At 40.4% G+C, this 17287-nt stretch overlaps 1 protein-coding gene and 1 long non-coding RNA gene across 2 annotated transcripts; both read right to left on the reverse strand.

The window, feature by feature from the left end:
* Positions 1–16: 16 nt before the first annotated feature.
* LOC134758083 (uncharacterized) lies at positions 17–6928 on the reverse strand. Its single transcript, XR_010132903.1, has 3 exons — positions 6204–6928; positions 4533–4605; positions 17–3966 (listed from the first exon to the last, which is right to left on the reverse strand). It is a non-coding gene; the product is annotated as an uncharacterized lncRNA (long non-coding RNA).
* A 1892-nt stretch (positions 6929–8820) lies between these two features.
* On the reverse strand, positions 8821–16696 carry COX17 (cytochrome c oxidase copper chaperone COX17). The gene is made up of 3 exons (XM_004036122.4): positions 16468–16696; positions 14359–14447; positions 8821–8958 (listed from the first exon to the last, which is right to left on the reverse strand). The coding sequence occupies exons 1-2, from the start codon at positions 16572–16574 to the stop codon at positions 14363–14365; spliced, it is 192 nt and encodes a 63-aa protein (XP_004036170.1). The 5' UTR covers positions 16575–16696; the 3' UTR covers positions 8821–8958; positions 14359–14362.
* Positions 16697–17287: the final 591 nt, after the last annotated feature.

Raw genomic sequence — 17287 nt, forward strand, 5'->3', positions numbered from 1 at the left:
CCCCCCCCCACACCTCCCCACCACCCCCGCTGTCTCAGCAAGGCTCTGGCTCTCCCTGCAGAGCTCTGGCAAGCTTCCTTGGTTCCATGTTTCTTGGGACAGTCTCCAAATTTGGTTCTTAGCAGAAAAACCTAAATAGTCCCAAGGGAAAGTAGCACTACAGGACTGAAAAGTCCAGCAGCATGGGATGACACGGCCACATCCTGCTCTCTGTTTTTCCCAAGCAGAATGAGGAGAGCCAGCATGGGAGGCACACTTGTGTTCCATTTGGAATGTGTTCTCTCTTGGCACCGGAAGAAAGGGTGACCCCAGATGGATACCATGTTTGGAATTGGAATCCAAGAGGTACCGGCAGTGAGAAAAAACAGGCCAGGCACAGGCAGCCTGGCAGAGCACTTAACATACCTCCCAGAGGACAAGATAAGACCTCAGGGTGAGAGAGACAGACAAGGAGAGAGAAAGGAAAAGTGAGCACAGAATTCACCTGAACACCTCAGGCAGGAAACTGTCCCGAGCTCCCTTTGGGGAGAGCCAGACAGTGCTTCTGAGTGAGGACACATCAGAGTAGGAAAGTATGGGACTATTATCAGAAAAAATCCTAACAGTGAAAGCTGGAAAACCCCCTGAAGGCCTTTATTAAGTCACACTGCAAATATCATTATGTATTTATTTGACATCAATTTAACAAAAGTAGCTATGTAAAGTGGCTTTTTGAATTCTAAGCTGGCTTTCCCCTGCATATATCTGGATCTGGTAATAGTAAACAAATAATAATACATTGCCCAGATCATCATCCCACCCACTCCAGTGTTTCCAAATTATAATTCCCACCTATTAAACACCCATGAAGTGCCAAACCTAGATTAGGCATTTTATACACTTACAAGTTAGTTGTGACAACAATCCTTCAAAATAAATATTATTCTCCTTCTAGATCTGGAAGAAACTGAGGCTCAGAGAGGTAACAAGCTCCCACAGATGGTCTAAGTGGCAGAGCCAGGATTTGAACCCAAGTCTGTCAAACTTAATACTCTGTCCCAAGGGGTTTGCCAGTAAGTGGAAGTACAGTACTAGATCCATGACTCCCAACTCCACACTTCTATGAAGTCTGACAATTTTCAAGGAACTTCTGGTTGAACCTAGGAATCTACTTTGGGCTGCCAAGAGATAAAGCTGGAGTATGCAAACATTAGGCTAAGAAATGTTAGTTGGGCACAGTGGCTTACGCCTATAATTGCAGCACTTTGGGAGGCTGAGGCGGGTGGATCACCTGAATGAGGCTGGAGTTCGAGACCAGCCTGGCCAACATGGTGGAAACCCTGTCTCTACTAAAAGTATAAAAATTAGCTGGGCGTGGTGGCGGGCACCTGTAGTCTCAGCTACTGGGGAGGCTGAGGCACAAGAATCTCTTGAACTTGGGAGTCAGAGGCTGTGGTGAGCCAAAATTGTGCCACTGCATTCTAGCCTGGGTGACAGAGCAAGATTCTGTCAAACAAAAAAAAAAAAAAAGGAAGGAAGAAGAAAGAAGGAAAGAAAGAAAGAAAGAAAGAAAGAAAAGAAAGAAAGAGAGAAAGAAATGTGACTCTATGGATTCCAAATGATTCCTTGATTCTTCCTCCCTGCTGCTGGGTTAGCACTTACTCCCATTACTCCTATTGCCCCTGAAGTAGAGGTGGCGTGCTCAGTAACCTCCCAGAACTAATCAAGGACTCAATCCATAAGGACTTTTACTATGCTGCTATAACTTGATGAAAATTTATGAGAAATTAGAAATTGTCAAATATGGTGAGAAGGAGATGTTTTCACTCAACAAATATTTATTGAGTGCCTTTTATGAGCTAAGCCCTTGGGGATCAAAGATCCTCAAGAGAAACTTTCACCCTGTTAGGGTAAAGAGACCTCAAAAAACAAAGGCAGTTCAGTATGTGAAGCACAATAACCAAGTTAACTTTGAAGTATGGTGGCAGCCTAGAAGGAAGGGTGGCATCAGGGAGGGAAGATGCAAAGAAGGGCTGGCCTCTAATTTGAGGTTTAGGGGTTGAATTCACCAGGCAGGTAGAGGGAGAACAGCATTTCCAGTGGGGAGAACAGCATTTCTAGTGGTGAGAACAGCAGAAGCATGGGCACAGAGGCATGAAAATGCATGGCATGTTGAAGGAAGCCAGTTTTTTCTTAACCTCATTAAAATCATCTGACCAACAAATATATACCTTATTTCCTCCTTTCTAAGTTAAGAGGAAAAAAATCAGTAAAGAGCTAGAGTATTTGGAGAAGAAATGTCACTGAGGTCACTCCATGGACATGATTTGGACCCCTGACATCATTTTAACAGTGGGGTTTGGGGATTTCCATATACTGTTTTTATGTCACTTGCCTGCCTCCCAAACAACCCCCCTACTTTAACAAGCAGCAGCTGCTCATCCTTCTATCACAGACATGCAGCCCCTGAGCTTCCAGAGTAGCTGTCCCTGCCAGCTGTAAGCAGGGAAGTCAGAAGCATAGAAATGAAGAAGCAACCAAAGCTCTGCCCAAGATACAATTTCAAAGCAGCTCATCTTTCTTAGGAGACCTGCCAAATAGGTTGGCCTTGACCCATTAAAGAGACAGGCAGACCCACTAACTCTATGGTTCACTTGTCCTGCTGTCCAGACTGCACTCAGCCTGCTTTCCTGTCAATCCACATATGTGCTATCTCAGCAGAGGGGACTAACATTTGTCAAGCAGCTATTGTTTTATGTTATCTTACTATACCTATTTTTTGTTTTAATAGAAGAAGCAGGCTCAGAGAGGCTAAGGAACTTGCCCAAGGTCACAAAGCTAGTCAGTATGTGAATAAGGATTAAAGCCTAGGTCAGTGTGTCTCTGAATTGTATATTCTCTACAGTATATTAATAACATCCTACCAGGTACTTTCGGGAGTTTACATGTGTGCATATACAAGCTCATCTATTGCTGTTGGAAATTTGGGTACATTGCCAGGGTGGCATACATGTCAGAGAATTACGGGTGCATGTAATAGTGACATTACACTGCAGTAATAGTGGCCTGCAGTAATAGTGACATTGATGCCCACAGGATAGGACCTGTGATCAGAACACAACAATGAAAAGTTGTGTCTTGTTTAAGTCCAGATTTGATAGAAAAGGAAAGAAAAAATGTACTGTCTGTCAAAATGGTATGTTCTTATAAGGAAATACACAAACATGAAGGCAGAACACAATAAAAAACAACTGGGAAAGAAAAAAGGAAAGAAACATAAATTTTCTCATTTGTTGAGCTGATTCAATTCAATAGGCATTTATTCAGGACAGACTATGTGTTCCAAGAACAGGGGATATAAAGATGAATAAGACAATTATCACTTCAAGAAACTTTCGGTCTATCCCGGATACTGACTCAGAAACTGTAATCCAATAAAATAAGTGTACTTAGGATTCAAAGAAAAAACACTTATGAGGGTGCAAATAATTCAATCCATAGGGATTTTTACTATACTGCTATAACCTAACTAAAATTCATGAGGTTGGGGGCGTGATGGCTTATGTCTGTAATCCTAGTATTTTGGGAGGCTGAGATGGGAGGATCGCTTGTGCCCAGGAGTTTGAGACCAGCCTAGGCAACATAGTGAGACCACTGTCTCTTAAAAAAATATTTTTTTCCACGAGAAAACATCACAGGGAAAGTGACTTTTAATCTGGTCTAAAAAGATGAGTAGGTTTTCCCCAGCTAGAGGAGGGCATTCCAGGAAGAAAGAAGATTGTAAAGTCAGTCCCAGAAGTAAAACAAAATACGTGGCATATTCTGGTAACAGAGAACAGCTTGTTGTAGGTGAATCAAAAGGAGCAGCAGACAAGAGGCAGGCGAGGCAGGCAGGGGCCAGCTTATGAAGTCACCAGAGTCAACAAGTGTGGTCATGAACTCAGCCTGGTCTTCAAACTGTTTGTTACTTGTCCATGCTGGTTCATGCTGGGGTAAGGACAGAAATTGTGAGTTTAGACATTTTTTATAGCAATTTCACAGAGAAACTATGGCCTCTGAACTAACAAAAATTCTGGGTTTGTATAGCATATTTTTAAATCTGTATGGGTTTATTTCGTTTTCCTAGTGTTGGGTCTGTGATGAATTGAGGGGAAAAAAGCTGGTTCTTCACCACATACAGTTTGAGAAACACTGAGCTTGGGGTTAACACTTTCCTAGTATAGATACTAAAATAGAACAGAGGCATAATTTTATGCTCTGGACACAGTGTCAAGTTGAACTTAAGCAGACACTATTGGTTGTCTTCCATAGCCATTTCCCCTTTTTCTTCAGCTTATGCAAATCTAATTTTGCTTGGGCAATATGTTAAGGAAGGTGGGCTTTTCCCCAAGTTGCCAGAGCCTGAACTAAGATTGGTTGAAGCCAAGCACAATATCTCATTTCCCTTGATAGCGACTGGCACAAAAGTAGACCTGTGAGCAATGAGATGTAAGAGGAAGTACGTGGGGGAGCTTCTGGGAAAAAGTATACTTCCTGATAGATAGCAGGCCTACCTTTCATCCAGGCTTGAATAGTTGTGTGACGACGTAATGCTTGAAGTTACCATAGTCATGAGATATGATATGCCTAAGGATGAGAAGGGTAAAGAGCAGAAAAATAGAACAAGCCTAGGTTTTTCTGTTTGCTTGCTTTTTTAAGACAGGGCCTTGCTCTGTCAGCCAGGCTGGAATGCAGTGGCACAATCACGGCTCACTGCAGCCTCAGTCCTCTGGGTTCAAGCGATCTTCTCACCCCAGCCTCCCAAGTAACTGAAACTACAGGCATGTACCACCATGCCGAGCTAATGTTTTTATTTTCTGTAGAGACAGGTTCTCACTACGTTGCCCAGGCCAGTCTTGAACTCCAGGATTCAAGCAATCCTCTGGCCTCAGTCTCCCAAAGTGCTGGGATTACAGGCATGAGCCACCACACCCGGCCAAGGCTAAGTTCTTGAAAGCACCACTGAGCCACTATCTCAAACCAGGAGCTTTTAATTTCCAAACTTCCTAACAGGGAGGTAAATTACTTTTCTGTATTGCTTGTGTCAGTGTAGTTGGGTATTCTACTGCTTCCAGTTGAAAGCATCCTAATTCAGATCTCACTAAGGACAACTCTTCAGGGAACAGTTCTCTGAACATCTGCTAAGTGTCTCATTCTATAAAAACTGAACATCAGAATTATTTTGCTCTACCAATAATTTTCTTTCTAAAGTTTGAGCAAACTATGAGAGGAATTCCTCCATAAACTCAATTTGACTGTTCAGGGTGACCTGTTAGGTGAACAAGATGGTGTAGTGGAAATCTGGTTGTCTATTCAATATCCATTTACCTCTTCCTCAATTGTGACGGAATTTGTTTTGTCCAGATATCAAACCTGCACATGGATCTAAGCAGGGGTGGGGTGGAGGGGGCGGATCTTGTGTAAGCCAATCAGCATAAGGTATTCTGTTGATAACTATTACTGGTCCATAAAACTACATATAACCTAATTTGGCTCAATCAGACCTTTAAAAAGGGGACTAAGAGTCCATGCCCAGGGAATGGTTTCTCTCTCTTCCGCTGGACTTTAACAAGCAAGCACATGACGGGCTTCATCAGTCCTGGACGAGAAAGCTCTGAGATGAAAATAACTTCAGTCTTGGATGAAATCAGTGACCCTATGATATCATCACATCTAGAGCTGACTCTAACTGGACTTCCAGCTATGTGAGTTTTTCTTATGAGGATTTTCTATTACTTGCTATCAAAAGCACCATAATTGACATAGATGGAATATCTAGCAGTTTTTAATACCTAAAGAAATAAACACTGGGCATAATCACACATGCACTGTTTAGGAAAGCATCTTGGAATATCCACCATACCACTAAGCATTCAATTTTATATTTCTACGGTTTATATACATATATCCACTAGACTATAAGCTCTTTGAGGGTAGAGTCTATGTCTTACTACTCTTTACTACTCTGTATAGTTGGCATACAGTATGTCCTCAGTAAGTGATGAATCAAATAGCCTCTCATCTTGAAAAACATGTCTGATTCACACATGAATTACCAACACTAGGGCTGTTCCCTGCAAATAATAGACCTTCACTAAGTATGCATTAAGTGAATTTATAACTACAAATACATGATGTTTATACTGGATAACTAGTACACCAAAGAACACCGGGCTTCAACTTACCTCGCAGGTTACCAGCTATTGGATCAGGGTGATTTCCTTAACCTCTCCAAGCACCTATACTCACCTGTAAAATAAGGACCATGGTTTTTCCATCACATCATAGGTCATATTAGACCTATGAAAGACATAGTATTCCCAAGATAGGCCTTACTTAAGGATATGATCCTGTTTTCATCAACCTTCAAGTCAAACATTTCAAGGTTAGACAAACGGGGGACTAGAGACAATAGTGTGAATATATCCGTATTGAGTTGTCATTATTGTGAAGAGCAAGGGCTTAGCAAAGAGGTGCATTAGAATGTGGTTGTTACCCACTAGGAGGCCAAGTTCTTCACTTTTCAAGTGACTGTGGTGATATCTCTTTTCATTATTACCGAAATGCTGTACCTCATCTTTGGGAAGACTTAAGCGCTAGGAAAGGGTGGGCAGAGGGTCTTGTGAGACGTACTTTTAAGTGTTGCAGAGGCCAAAAAGGGTGCTTTCAGTTCCCTTACAAATCAGGCAAGCATACCAAACTGGCAAAAGTTTAAAAAAATTGTGTTGCTCAGAGATTACAGAAATCAGTGCTCTCAGACACTAAGGTGTAAATGGATGTATTTTTTCTAGAGATCACTTGGGGGCAGTCCTCACTCAAAGCCTTGAAAACACGCATGGCCTCTGGCCCATCCTTAACTGAAGTGATTAGTAAAGGACACTTGTAAAGACTTTCCATAAGGAGACTTCTATTGCAGTGTTATCAGAGTAGCCAAAAAAAAAAAAAAGAAAAAAAAGTAAAAGGTGTACACATACACACACACACACACACACACACACACACACACACACACACAGAGAGAGAGAGAGAGAGAGAGACAGAGGTGAGAATGTCATCGAAGAGAGGTCCTATTGTAGACTGATGGGATTTCAGATTTCTTCCTTATTATGTTTCCATTAAACCAACCAACAAAATAAAACAAACAAAAATTCAGAATTTAGGTTATCTGACATATATCCTGTTCCAGACTGAGACCCAATTCCTAGAATGGCATCTGACATACAGAAGGCACTCTATATGAAGTATTTGTTTAATGAATGAATGTCCAAATGTGCAAAAAGAAAAAATAGGGTATTGGTTAAATTATGGTAAGTCACAGATGAATTTATACATAGTCAATACAAATGACACCATAGACCTATACTCACTGATGGTAAAATACCTTAGGGGCAAAACATGATAATGTTATAACCTCATTAAAAATATGTAGCATAGAAAAAAAATTTTATTTTGTTTTAAAAAATGTATAAAGGCATAGGAAAAGTCTAGACTAGTATATATCAGAAATTAACAATGGGTGATAAGGTTATTGATTTTTTTGTTTTCTTTTTTGCAGTTCCAGGACATATTCAAGCAGAGTTTGGATAACCACCTGCCAAAGATCTGTATTGGGTGGGAAGTTGGTTCATACCTGTCTTAATTGTCCAAGATTCTATTCTTCACCTAGATTATCTCGTAAATCATGAAGTGCTTACTAAAAGTATTATATCCAAATGAATATTCAAGTAAAAATATAAACAATAAAATAATAGAGAATGCTAGTAACAGTGCTAAATACTGTGTATACATCATTTTTAATTAGTACTGACAATCTTGTAAGTTAGGTATTACTTCTATACCTGCTTTTTTTTTTCTTTTTTTTTTCAGCTGAGAAAAACAGACCCAAAGAAGCTATGCCTTGCTTGAGGTCACATAGCCAGCTATTGAACCTAAGTCTGTCATACATCAAAGCCATGCTCTTAATGAATTAGGAAAGAATCTTAAGGAATCATCTGATTCAGCTCCTTATTTTATAAAGGAGGGACTTTTCCCATCACACAATGACACATGAACATTACATATCCTCTTAATTATGTTCTCAGTATCTTTTGTTCTTGAGATTTTAGACTCAATGTACTTACAAGCAGAATATGATCATACTTCATTAGCCCATCAGCAGCTACGAGGATGACAAGGTTGCTATACTAAGGAAATCACACTCTGTTCAACTCCAGGCATCACCATGGCATAGCACTGAGCTGTTTGATTAGTGACATTTAATACCAATTCAGTCTCTAGCCTAAGCCAGTTTCTAATTAATAAGAGACAACTGTCTACCCTGTAGACACGAAACTTAAGATCCTAGTCTATTTTAAAATGTAACTACCCATGTACAGATTCATAATGCCAAACAGTTGAGATCTTCCAAGCCAAATTACCCTAATCTGGTCCAAAATCTAAACTAAATTTTCCAAAAGACAGCTAGTAAAGAATAACAATAATGGTTTAAATAATAAGACTAAAGGCTTGTTCTTACCTTTAAGAAAGTTAAAAAAAAAAAAAAAAGAGTGTTGAATGAGATGATATGGCTACCACACTGATTCTGAATTGGTAAAGGGTTATTTTACTTCTATGCACCTAATTCTGGAGATTTCATTGGTTGAGATCAGTATCTGCTTTCTCCTGACAACAGATATCCAGTTCCCAGAATGACATAGTAATAAGAACATAAGAACCTTATGTTACAAGATTTGTTGGTATATATCCTTTGGGGGAAAAAGCCACGTGAGCAAATGAGGAACACAAAAAAGAAACACAACTGAAGATCTTCCACTAGTAATATTTTACTTTCTTCTTACAATAAATTATAAATACTTTTTCCACATATCAAAGTTCGTCAAAGAACTCCCAAAATTAATCTTCTTCATTCTTCAGGAATTATTTATTCACACTGCAGACCACCTACAGAAAAATATTTATTTTAGAAAGTCAGATTTCACACATCATGCCAGATCTATGGAGTCAGGGAATTAAGACCACTAGAAATGAATGCCTCAGATGAGTAATTAACTAATTGCCAGAATTATTCCAAATCAGTCATAAAATTCAAAATCAACATTTTAAAATTCTAGGTTTGCCTAACTAAAAACATCAGTGAAATTATTCATGATATTGTTTACTCTTTAAAAGTTTTTGAAGTAAAAACTCTCTCTGCGTGTATATATATATAATACATATGTGTGTGTGTTTGAGAAATACATATTTCTCAAAAATATCCTCCAAAAAAGGCTAAAGCAGTTATTTTTACAGATATTCAAGAAACAAGACCTGCAAACCCCTCTTTGCTGATTCAAGTATGCCTGGCGAAGATCCACAAAGTAGAAGGCAGAAGGTCAGCTCAGTACCCAAGGCACTTCCTGTGGAAAGTTACTCACTTAATCCCAAAGGCAAGACAAGGGCAACCCTTTAACATTCATTTGGAAAAATCGAAAAGGGAGAGTAGCATAGATAGGGTTGCTGATCCAGTCAAGTCAATACCAGGCTTCTCACACCTCTCCCAGTGCCTATCCCAGAAGATTGAGAACAATGCTAGGAAGGTAATTAAATTGGGGTAGCTAACTCTTCAAGTCTAATGCAAATATTTCCCTCATTTAGCTGTTCACTTCATTTGGTTTAAATAAAGATAAACCACATCAAGATACAAACATCTAAACTCTCTTTTCTAAAAGGCTCAAAGGAAGAATACATTTATAGAAAAGTTTGGAAAGATAACCAAAAACGAAGCCATTCAACCTTTCAATTATAGCAGCCCATAGCATTGTTACCACTTTTGCGACTGACTACATAACAAAAGGGGCTGTGTGGTGGAAGACCCTGGATTTAAACCTGTTTGGTTATATCTCTGGATGTAAAGTCTTTGACTGGAGGGATAATCTTTCTCCCCTCAGTATTTTCCAGGGTCTTAATAAATATCTGCTGAATGAACAAATGTTTGAATGGCAGAAATTATTCTTTCTGGATTATCTTGGGATCATATTTTCATACATAACCAGTTTTGTGTGTGTGTGTGTGTGTACAATTCAGCATATTTTAAGCATCCAACTGTTAAGTTGTTAAACTTAATATTGAGTATCACCACTACTCAGTACTAGTCCTTTAATTTCTTTCAACGACTTTAGTCTCCAAAATAGGTTCTTTAGGCTTCTTCTGACTCCTAAAGGCAGGAAGATAGTAGCCATCTATTTCCTCCTTATATTTCTAATGAGGTTCTAGGTTCTTCTAATTACTGTTTTCAGTAAAAGCAGCAGTCATAAAATAGAAAAAAATTGTCTAAAATCACCACCATACCTATTTTTTCTTGAGTTTTCAAGTCTCTGCCTTTGCTACTACTAAATTTTCAGATAATTTATGCCTAGCATTATCCCTGCTATTCATCTTCAACTTAGGCCAGTGGTTGTTAAAGAGGAGTGCACTTGAAAATCATCTAGGAGTTTCTCAGTCAACAGGTGCAGACCAGGGCCCAAGTTGTGAATTCTGGAAAACATTCTTCAGATGATTCTGAAGTGCACCTCTGGGTAAGAACCACTGGGTGAATGTAGCCTACTTTCAGGTTAGGTATAAAAAATGTATAATAGATTTATTCCCAATCTACTGCACTCGAGGTACAATTAAGATCTACTTAGGAATAACATTAAAATCTACAAAGGTTTTTGAATTAAGGAACTTCCATGATCGTTGCCAGAAAGATCTAAGTTTGCAAAATATTTTTCCTTTGAAGCTATTCTCAGAAAAACGTGATCTAACAGTCTAAGAAATACCGATTTAGGTTAAGTTTATCTTATAGCAATGCAGACAGTTGTGTTGGATTTCACCCTCCAGCCAATGGCCTGTTTACTGGGTTATATGCAACTGTACATTTCCGCAACAAGTCTTTCTAATTAGCATTCATAATGAGGTTTTAAGATTGAAGATCAAGATTATGTGCAATCCTAAAAATGAATATGTTGGAATAAAATCTCATTAAGTACAAGGCGTGAAGTGTAAAGTGCCTGTGATTTAGAGAATATAAAAATCTTAACTCTAATTTAATTCTACCACTATCCACTCCTAACTTGAGCAAGTCTTTTTTGACTTCATTGTGCCTCCATTTCCCCATGGAGGTTGGGGAAATAGGACACCTGGGACCAATAAGGATCCAACACCCAGTCCTCTTCCAAAAATATTATTACACTGAAAATGAAAAACATGGCAGTTTGAATTCTCAGAAGGGTCCTATATGGATTCAGATTGTTCTTCTTGTAACCAGGATTCAATAATAATCAAGTCATATACTTAACAGATCTCAACTGAATGTCTGCTATCCACAACTCTAAAGGTATGAGCTATTCTGTTCTGGTTTTTACAGATGATTTATTTTACATTTAATCATCACAACAACTCTATGAAGTAGTTTGGGCATGTATTATTGTCTCCATTTTACGGATGAGGAAACCAAGGTACAGAAAGTTAAGGACCTGCCCAAGACCACACAATCAGTTAAGCAGTAGATTTTCTAAGTCTAAAGCTTTTGCATTTTCTTTTACACACAAATGAAGTACACAAACATAATTCTCACTCTCTGCCCTGATAACATAAAGAAAACTATGATATCATATGATACTTTTGAATATATGCCACTTATAACAATTGTACCACCTTTGTGGTTCAGATGAAGTCCAAGATAAGCTTCTGATATTCCTAAAATTAGCATTTTTTTTTAATCACCCCTTTTTATCAAGGCAGGTTCAGCACAAGCCTACAGCTTACACAACTGACGAGGGAGTTAGATTATGAACAAGGAAACCATGTACAAATGTTAAGGTTGCATCTTTAAAAATAGTTAATAAAGTACACATACTTTTTAAGAACACACTCCCCTTCAAATTTACTTATTTTATAAAATAGTTCATTATGGGATTTCTTTAAATAACCATCTATTCTAAAAGCAACTTAAGTATATCATTTACACAACAGTAGATATACCATATTATATATAGAATCACAAAATGTATTATGGTTCTCTTTTTATAAATAATAAGTGAAATTCAGAGGAGTAATGTCTTGATGAAGCTAAATGTAGCTAAACTTAAAAACATGATAAACTAAACATCAGGAGAATAAAAATAAAGCCTCAGGACTTTCAGCCTAGACTGTTTTCCATTACACAGTAACTTCTTATCAGCTTGCGACAAGTTCCTTATCCCTCCTTTTTTATAGCTCAGTGAGGAAGACTGGCCATATGTGAAATTCCAAAGAGGCAGGAAAGAAGTGCAAGGGAAAGAAGCCAGGCTCTCTAGTACTAATATATTGGCATGTGGCTTTGGCATTCTCTCTCAGCTGTTATTAAGTTAAAAGTGGTAGTGTGGTGTGGAAGTTAGGGTAGGGGCAAAAAGCAGAGGGAATCGGCGTGGAGACTGAGGCTCCAGTTCTGATACTGCACAACCCACCTTGGGGGCCATTTCGTAACCATAAGCTTTAATTTCCTTATTTATTCATTCATTTAACAATCCTCCATTAAGCACCTACTATGAGCCAGGCACTGTTATAGGTAGTGGGGATATGACAGTAAATGAAATAGAAAATTCCTACTTTCTCAGAGCTTACATTCTAGCTGCCGTGAAGCAACACAGGTAATTAAAAATATATATATCATGCAGGTGACAGTGTATAGAATAGAGTAGCCACTAGCCACATGTAGCTATTAAAATTTTTACAAACTAAAAATTCAGTACCTCACTCTCACCAGCCACAATTCAAGTGCTCAACAGCCACATATGGCTAGTGGCTACCAGACTGGCAAGTGCAGATACAGAGCATTTCCATCTTCACAGAAAGCTCTTAGGACAGCACCATGATAGAGTGATGGGGAAGGGATGTAATTTACATGGGGTGTTGAGGGAAAGCCTCTCTAATAAGGAGACTTTTGAGAGAGACATGAGTAAAGGGGGAGTGGGGCAAGGGGGTGAGCTAAGTTGATAACTGAAGAAAGAGCTTCCAAACAAAAGAGTATCATTTGTTTGTGGAATTGTTGGACACATATCACTTAAGGTCCCTTTCAGCACTTAAAATGGGTTAAGAGTTCCAAGTTCTTTTAAAAATGGCCTGAGGCCCACCGCCCTGTCTGGGATGTCAGGAGTGCCACTGCCTGGCTGCCCACTGTCTGGGAAGTGAGGAGTGCCTCTGTCCGGCCACCCCATCTGGGAAGTGAGGTGCCCCTCTGCCCGGCTGCTGCCCCGTCTGGGAAGTGAGGAGCGCCTCTGCCCAGCTGCCGCCCTGTCTGGGATGTGAGGAGCCCCTCTGCCTGGCCGCCCCACCGTCTGGGAAGTGTGGAGCGTCTCTGCCCAGCTGCCCACTGTCTGGGAAGTGAGGAGTGCCTCGGCCCGGCTTCTGCCCTGTCTGGGAAGTGAAGAGCACCACTGCCCGGCTGCCCCACGTCTGGTAAGTGAGGAGCACCTCTGCCCGGCCGCTGTGCAACCTTCCAAGTGTGAAGTGACAGCCTTGTGTGTGATCTTTTCTGTCTTCCCCAAGTTTGCATTTTTGACATTAAAGTTTACTTTTTAATTAAAAAAAAAAAAATGGCCTGAGGCTTTAGTTTTATTCGAATAAAGCATGCTACAATTCCATTTTCATTTTTCAGAAAGCAATACTTCCATGGGATACCCACTCCCTACTTAAAAGCATTTCTTGGCCAGGCATAGTGGCTCACACCTCTTAATCCCAGCACTTTGGGAGACCAAGGCAGGAGGATTGCTTGAGTCCAAGAGGTTGAGACCAGCCTGGGCAAGATGGTGAAACCCCATCTCTAAAAAACAATACAAAAAATTAGCCAGGCATGGTGGCCCACACCTGTAGTCCCAGTTACTCAGGAGGCTGAGGGGAGGATCACCTGAACCTCCCAGATTGAGGCTGCAATGAGCTGTGATTGGGCCACTTCACCCCAGCCTGGGTAACAGAGTGAGACCCTGTCTCAAAAAAAAAAAAAAAAAAAAAAAAAAAGCATTTACTGAAGTCCCACAATATTAGAAACAAGAAAGAGAATATGTTTCTTTTAGTTCCTTCAGTCAATTTTCCTAAAGCCATGGGACCTAAAGGCTTTTGTCAAACCCTTTCTTAAAAGCTCAATTCTCCCCTTCCCCAATCCGCTAAATGACTGTCTTTACTGACATAATTTACTCCCTTCATTGGGAACTGAAAAATCATGGTTTTTTCAAATTGATACTTAAGCATTTTAGATTAACCAGGTGAACTACCTTTCACAGAGAATGTAGCCCAATTGTTGCTAAATCTGTAAAGCAATACACAACTTTGAAGCAAGAAGCTTACCATTTCATATTTTAAATCCTAGGGCTCTCATGCATTCCTTGTGGGCCTCAATTAGATGTCCACAGTGTTCTTCTCCTTTCTCGATGATACTATAAAACAAAATGTATTTGTTATCTAAATATGCATTAAGCACATTATTAAGTATGCATGATAGTGATGGGGAGTGAGACAAAACACGGGTATAATGGAATGTAGCTGGAATTAAAACAAATGCTATTACCTCAAACAGCTTTGTTTTTATCTGATCTTATGATATGCCCATGCCTATGAAGACATTCCACAGATAAGTGATTTTGGGGGGGAAATCTGATAAGAAATAATCACGCATATTAAATATTGCCTCTAGTCAATATCCAAGGAGTAACACTGCTCTATAAAGAAATAAACTGAGTAAAATATTTATGCTAAATGAAGGGCACAGAGAACAGCTCAATTTTTTGCTTATTATCACAGAGAAATTAATTTTCTGATTTTGCCCTACATTCAAACACAACCAAATAAATCTACTTCTAATTACATCAAAAACATCTGGTAGCCAGGAGACCGAGATAAGCACCCCCTCATGATGCTCAAAGAATATTTTACTTGTAAAATTCACAAAGTAAAGACTAGGACTACACAGCTTTATTTCTAAGGCCTGAAAATGTGATTTAGCAAATAATCAAGTTAAGCCCAATTCGATTACAAGGAAAAACTGACTCCTGACTATGGATATTTGGGGAGAACCCACGTGGTCTGAGGCAATCGAGGCAAAAGGAATTTAACAAAGGGAATAGGTTCTCCTTCCATGGAAACTCTACCCATCCTTCAATAGCTCAAGAGCTGCCTGCAAATGGGAGAGACTGCCTGGGATAGTGAGATCATTGTGAAGATAATAGCTAGCATTCATTGATCATTTATTGCCATGTATACTGTGTTAGCCACTTGACATGGCTTGTATCATTAACCTTTACAATAATACTGGAGGGAGTTTCTTTTATTAGAGTCATTTTACAGACACATGAGGCTCAAGGTCACCAAGTTAGTGGATTAAGATTCAAACCTTGACTGTGGATCCCAGACTCTTAATCATGCTGTCATACTATTCAAGGTTCAACAGCACTTACTGTTACCACTGGAACAATTTGTTCAGACTGCAGTCTTTCAATCCTACCCGTATTATTTACAAAGTACTGAGGATTAATAAAAGCACTGAGCTCCTACACTCTTATTATCCTATTATAGCACTAATGATTTCTTTCTTATATCTACTATCTGGGAAGACAAAAGGGGCCAGAGGAAGAGATGCACATTCACGTTATCTGAGGACGTCCTCTAATGAGATTTGCTCCACAAGAGAGGCTATATAAAATGAGAACAAATCTTTTGTGGATTGACAATCCAGATGAACTATTCTTAATACTTTGTCCCCTGCGTCGTAGACTGGTTGATTTTCAACTTTTGGTTGCCTTAAAAGGGTTGAAGCGTAACTCTTCAGAACTGTAAGGAATACACTCTGTGTCCTACTGTCTCTAAATTTTGGGAGAAAGCCTTAGAAATTACCAGAAAACCTTTCCTGTTTGGTCTTAACAAATCTATCATAGCCCTTACCACGTGGTATACAAGTCACTGGTTTATGTCTCCATTAACTTTAAGCTCCTTTATATCAAGATGCATCTTTATCCATGTCTACATCTTCGGACCTAACGCAGTGCTTAACCCATAACAGATACTCAAAACACATTTGTAGGAAGGAATGAGTGGTTGAAGCTTGCCGTTCTCCTCTCTCTCCATCGTTTCCCGGGACTAAGCTACGGGATAAGTCAACAGAGACCCGACCACGAAACCTACAACGCCCAATAATTATCTCCAGAGCGCCGCAATGGGGCGGGGCGGGGCCGGGGGGGCGGCAGACAGGGAGGAGGAGTGGGGGAAGGGGGGCAGACAGGGAGGAGGAGTGGGGGAAGTGGGGAAGGAAGAGGGCAGAGGGCAGAAGGCAGAGCGCAGAGGGCAGAAGGCAGAGCGCAGAGGGCAGAAGGCAGAGGGCAGAGGCCGTAGGGCAGAGGCACCGGAAGGCACAGGCCGCGGCCCGGGGCTCGTCGGCTGCGCCCTCTCCGGCTGCGCACTGACCACGCATCGCGCGCCTTCTTGGTCTCCGGGCAAGCGCAGCAGGGCTTCAGCGGCTTCTTCTCCTGAGACTCAGGCGGGGCAGGGTTTGAGTCAACCAGACCCGGCATCTTTCGCGCCAAAAGCAGCTATGAGCGGAGACAGCCAAATCTATGCCAGCCTCGGCAAACGCCGATTCGTCCGCAGTCACTTCCGGCAGTCGCTCTAAAAAGTACAGGAAGTCCTGCTTCTCTCTGACAGGTGGGGAATTTAAAAGGAGCGCGTGCGCAGAAGAGGCAAAATTCGGGCCTTAACGAGAGGGTGCCCCTTCAGCGCATGCGCAAGGAGGCCCGCTGAACGCTCACCTGGACTGTGGTATTTACACTCTAGGACTCTAGGTCATAGAGTATTTGTTAAATCAACTTGGGGAGGGCTCACGAAGAAAGAAAGCAGCAAGACAACTGAGAGCTCTCGTAACACCCGCTCCTCCCCACCCAGTATCGAAACGGAAGCCCAAGATGGTGAAATGATTTGTTCAAGCCAAACAGGAGAAACCACAAGTGAAATCCAGTTCCCTTGAATAACAGACTAGTTTCCCCCTTTTCTTTTATCCGCCTTCTTCCTGATCCCCACACACTGCAGGCCTTTCCTCTCTTTCATTGACCTATTTAAAAATGAATAGCAAAGACATAGAACCACCGAGTCCACAACTATTGGGGGAATTTAAAAGGTCCTCTAACCCCCTATACACCTCCTACGCACATTAAATCCTCAGCAAATTTGCATTTATAGCCCCCCTCCAACTGATCTGAATTCAGTATGAATTATTCAGTCACATATTCGT

The sequence above is a fragment of the Gorilla gorilla genome, chromosome 2 (genome assembly GCF_029281585.2).
Source record: "Gorilla gorilla gorilla isolate KB3781 chromosome 2, NHGRI_mGorGor1-v2.1_pri, whole genome shotgun sequence".
NCBI lineage: Eukaryota > Metazoa > Chordata > Mammalia > Primates > Hominidae > Gorilla > Gorilla gorilla.

Coding starts and splice junctions, on each gene's coding strand:
- COX17 (XM_004036122.4), bottom strand. CDS start 16,574: ATGCCGGGTCTGGTTGACTCAAACCCTGCCCCGCCTGAGTCTCAGGAG. Junction 14,448..16,467: donor AAGAAGGCGCGCGATGCGTG/GTCAGTGCGCAG, acceptor TTTGTTTTATAG/TATCATCGAGAAAGGAGAAG.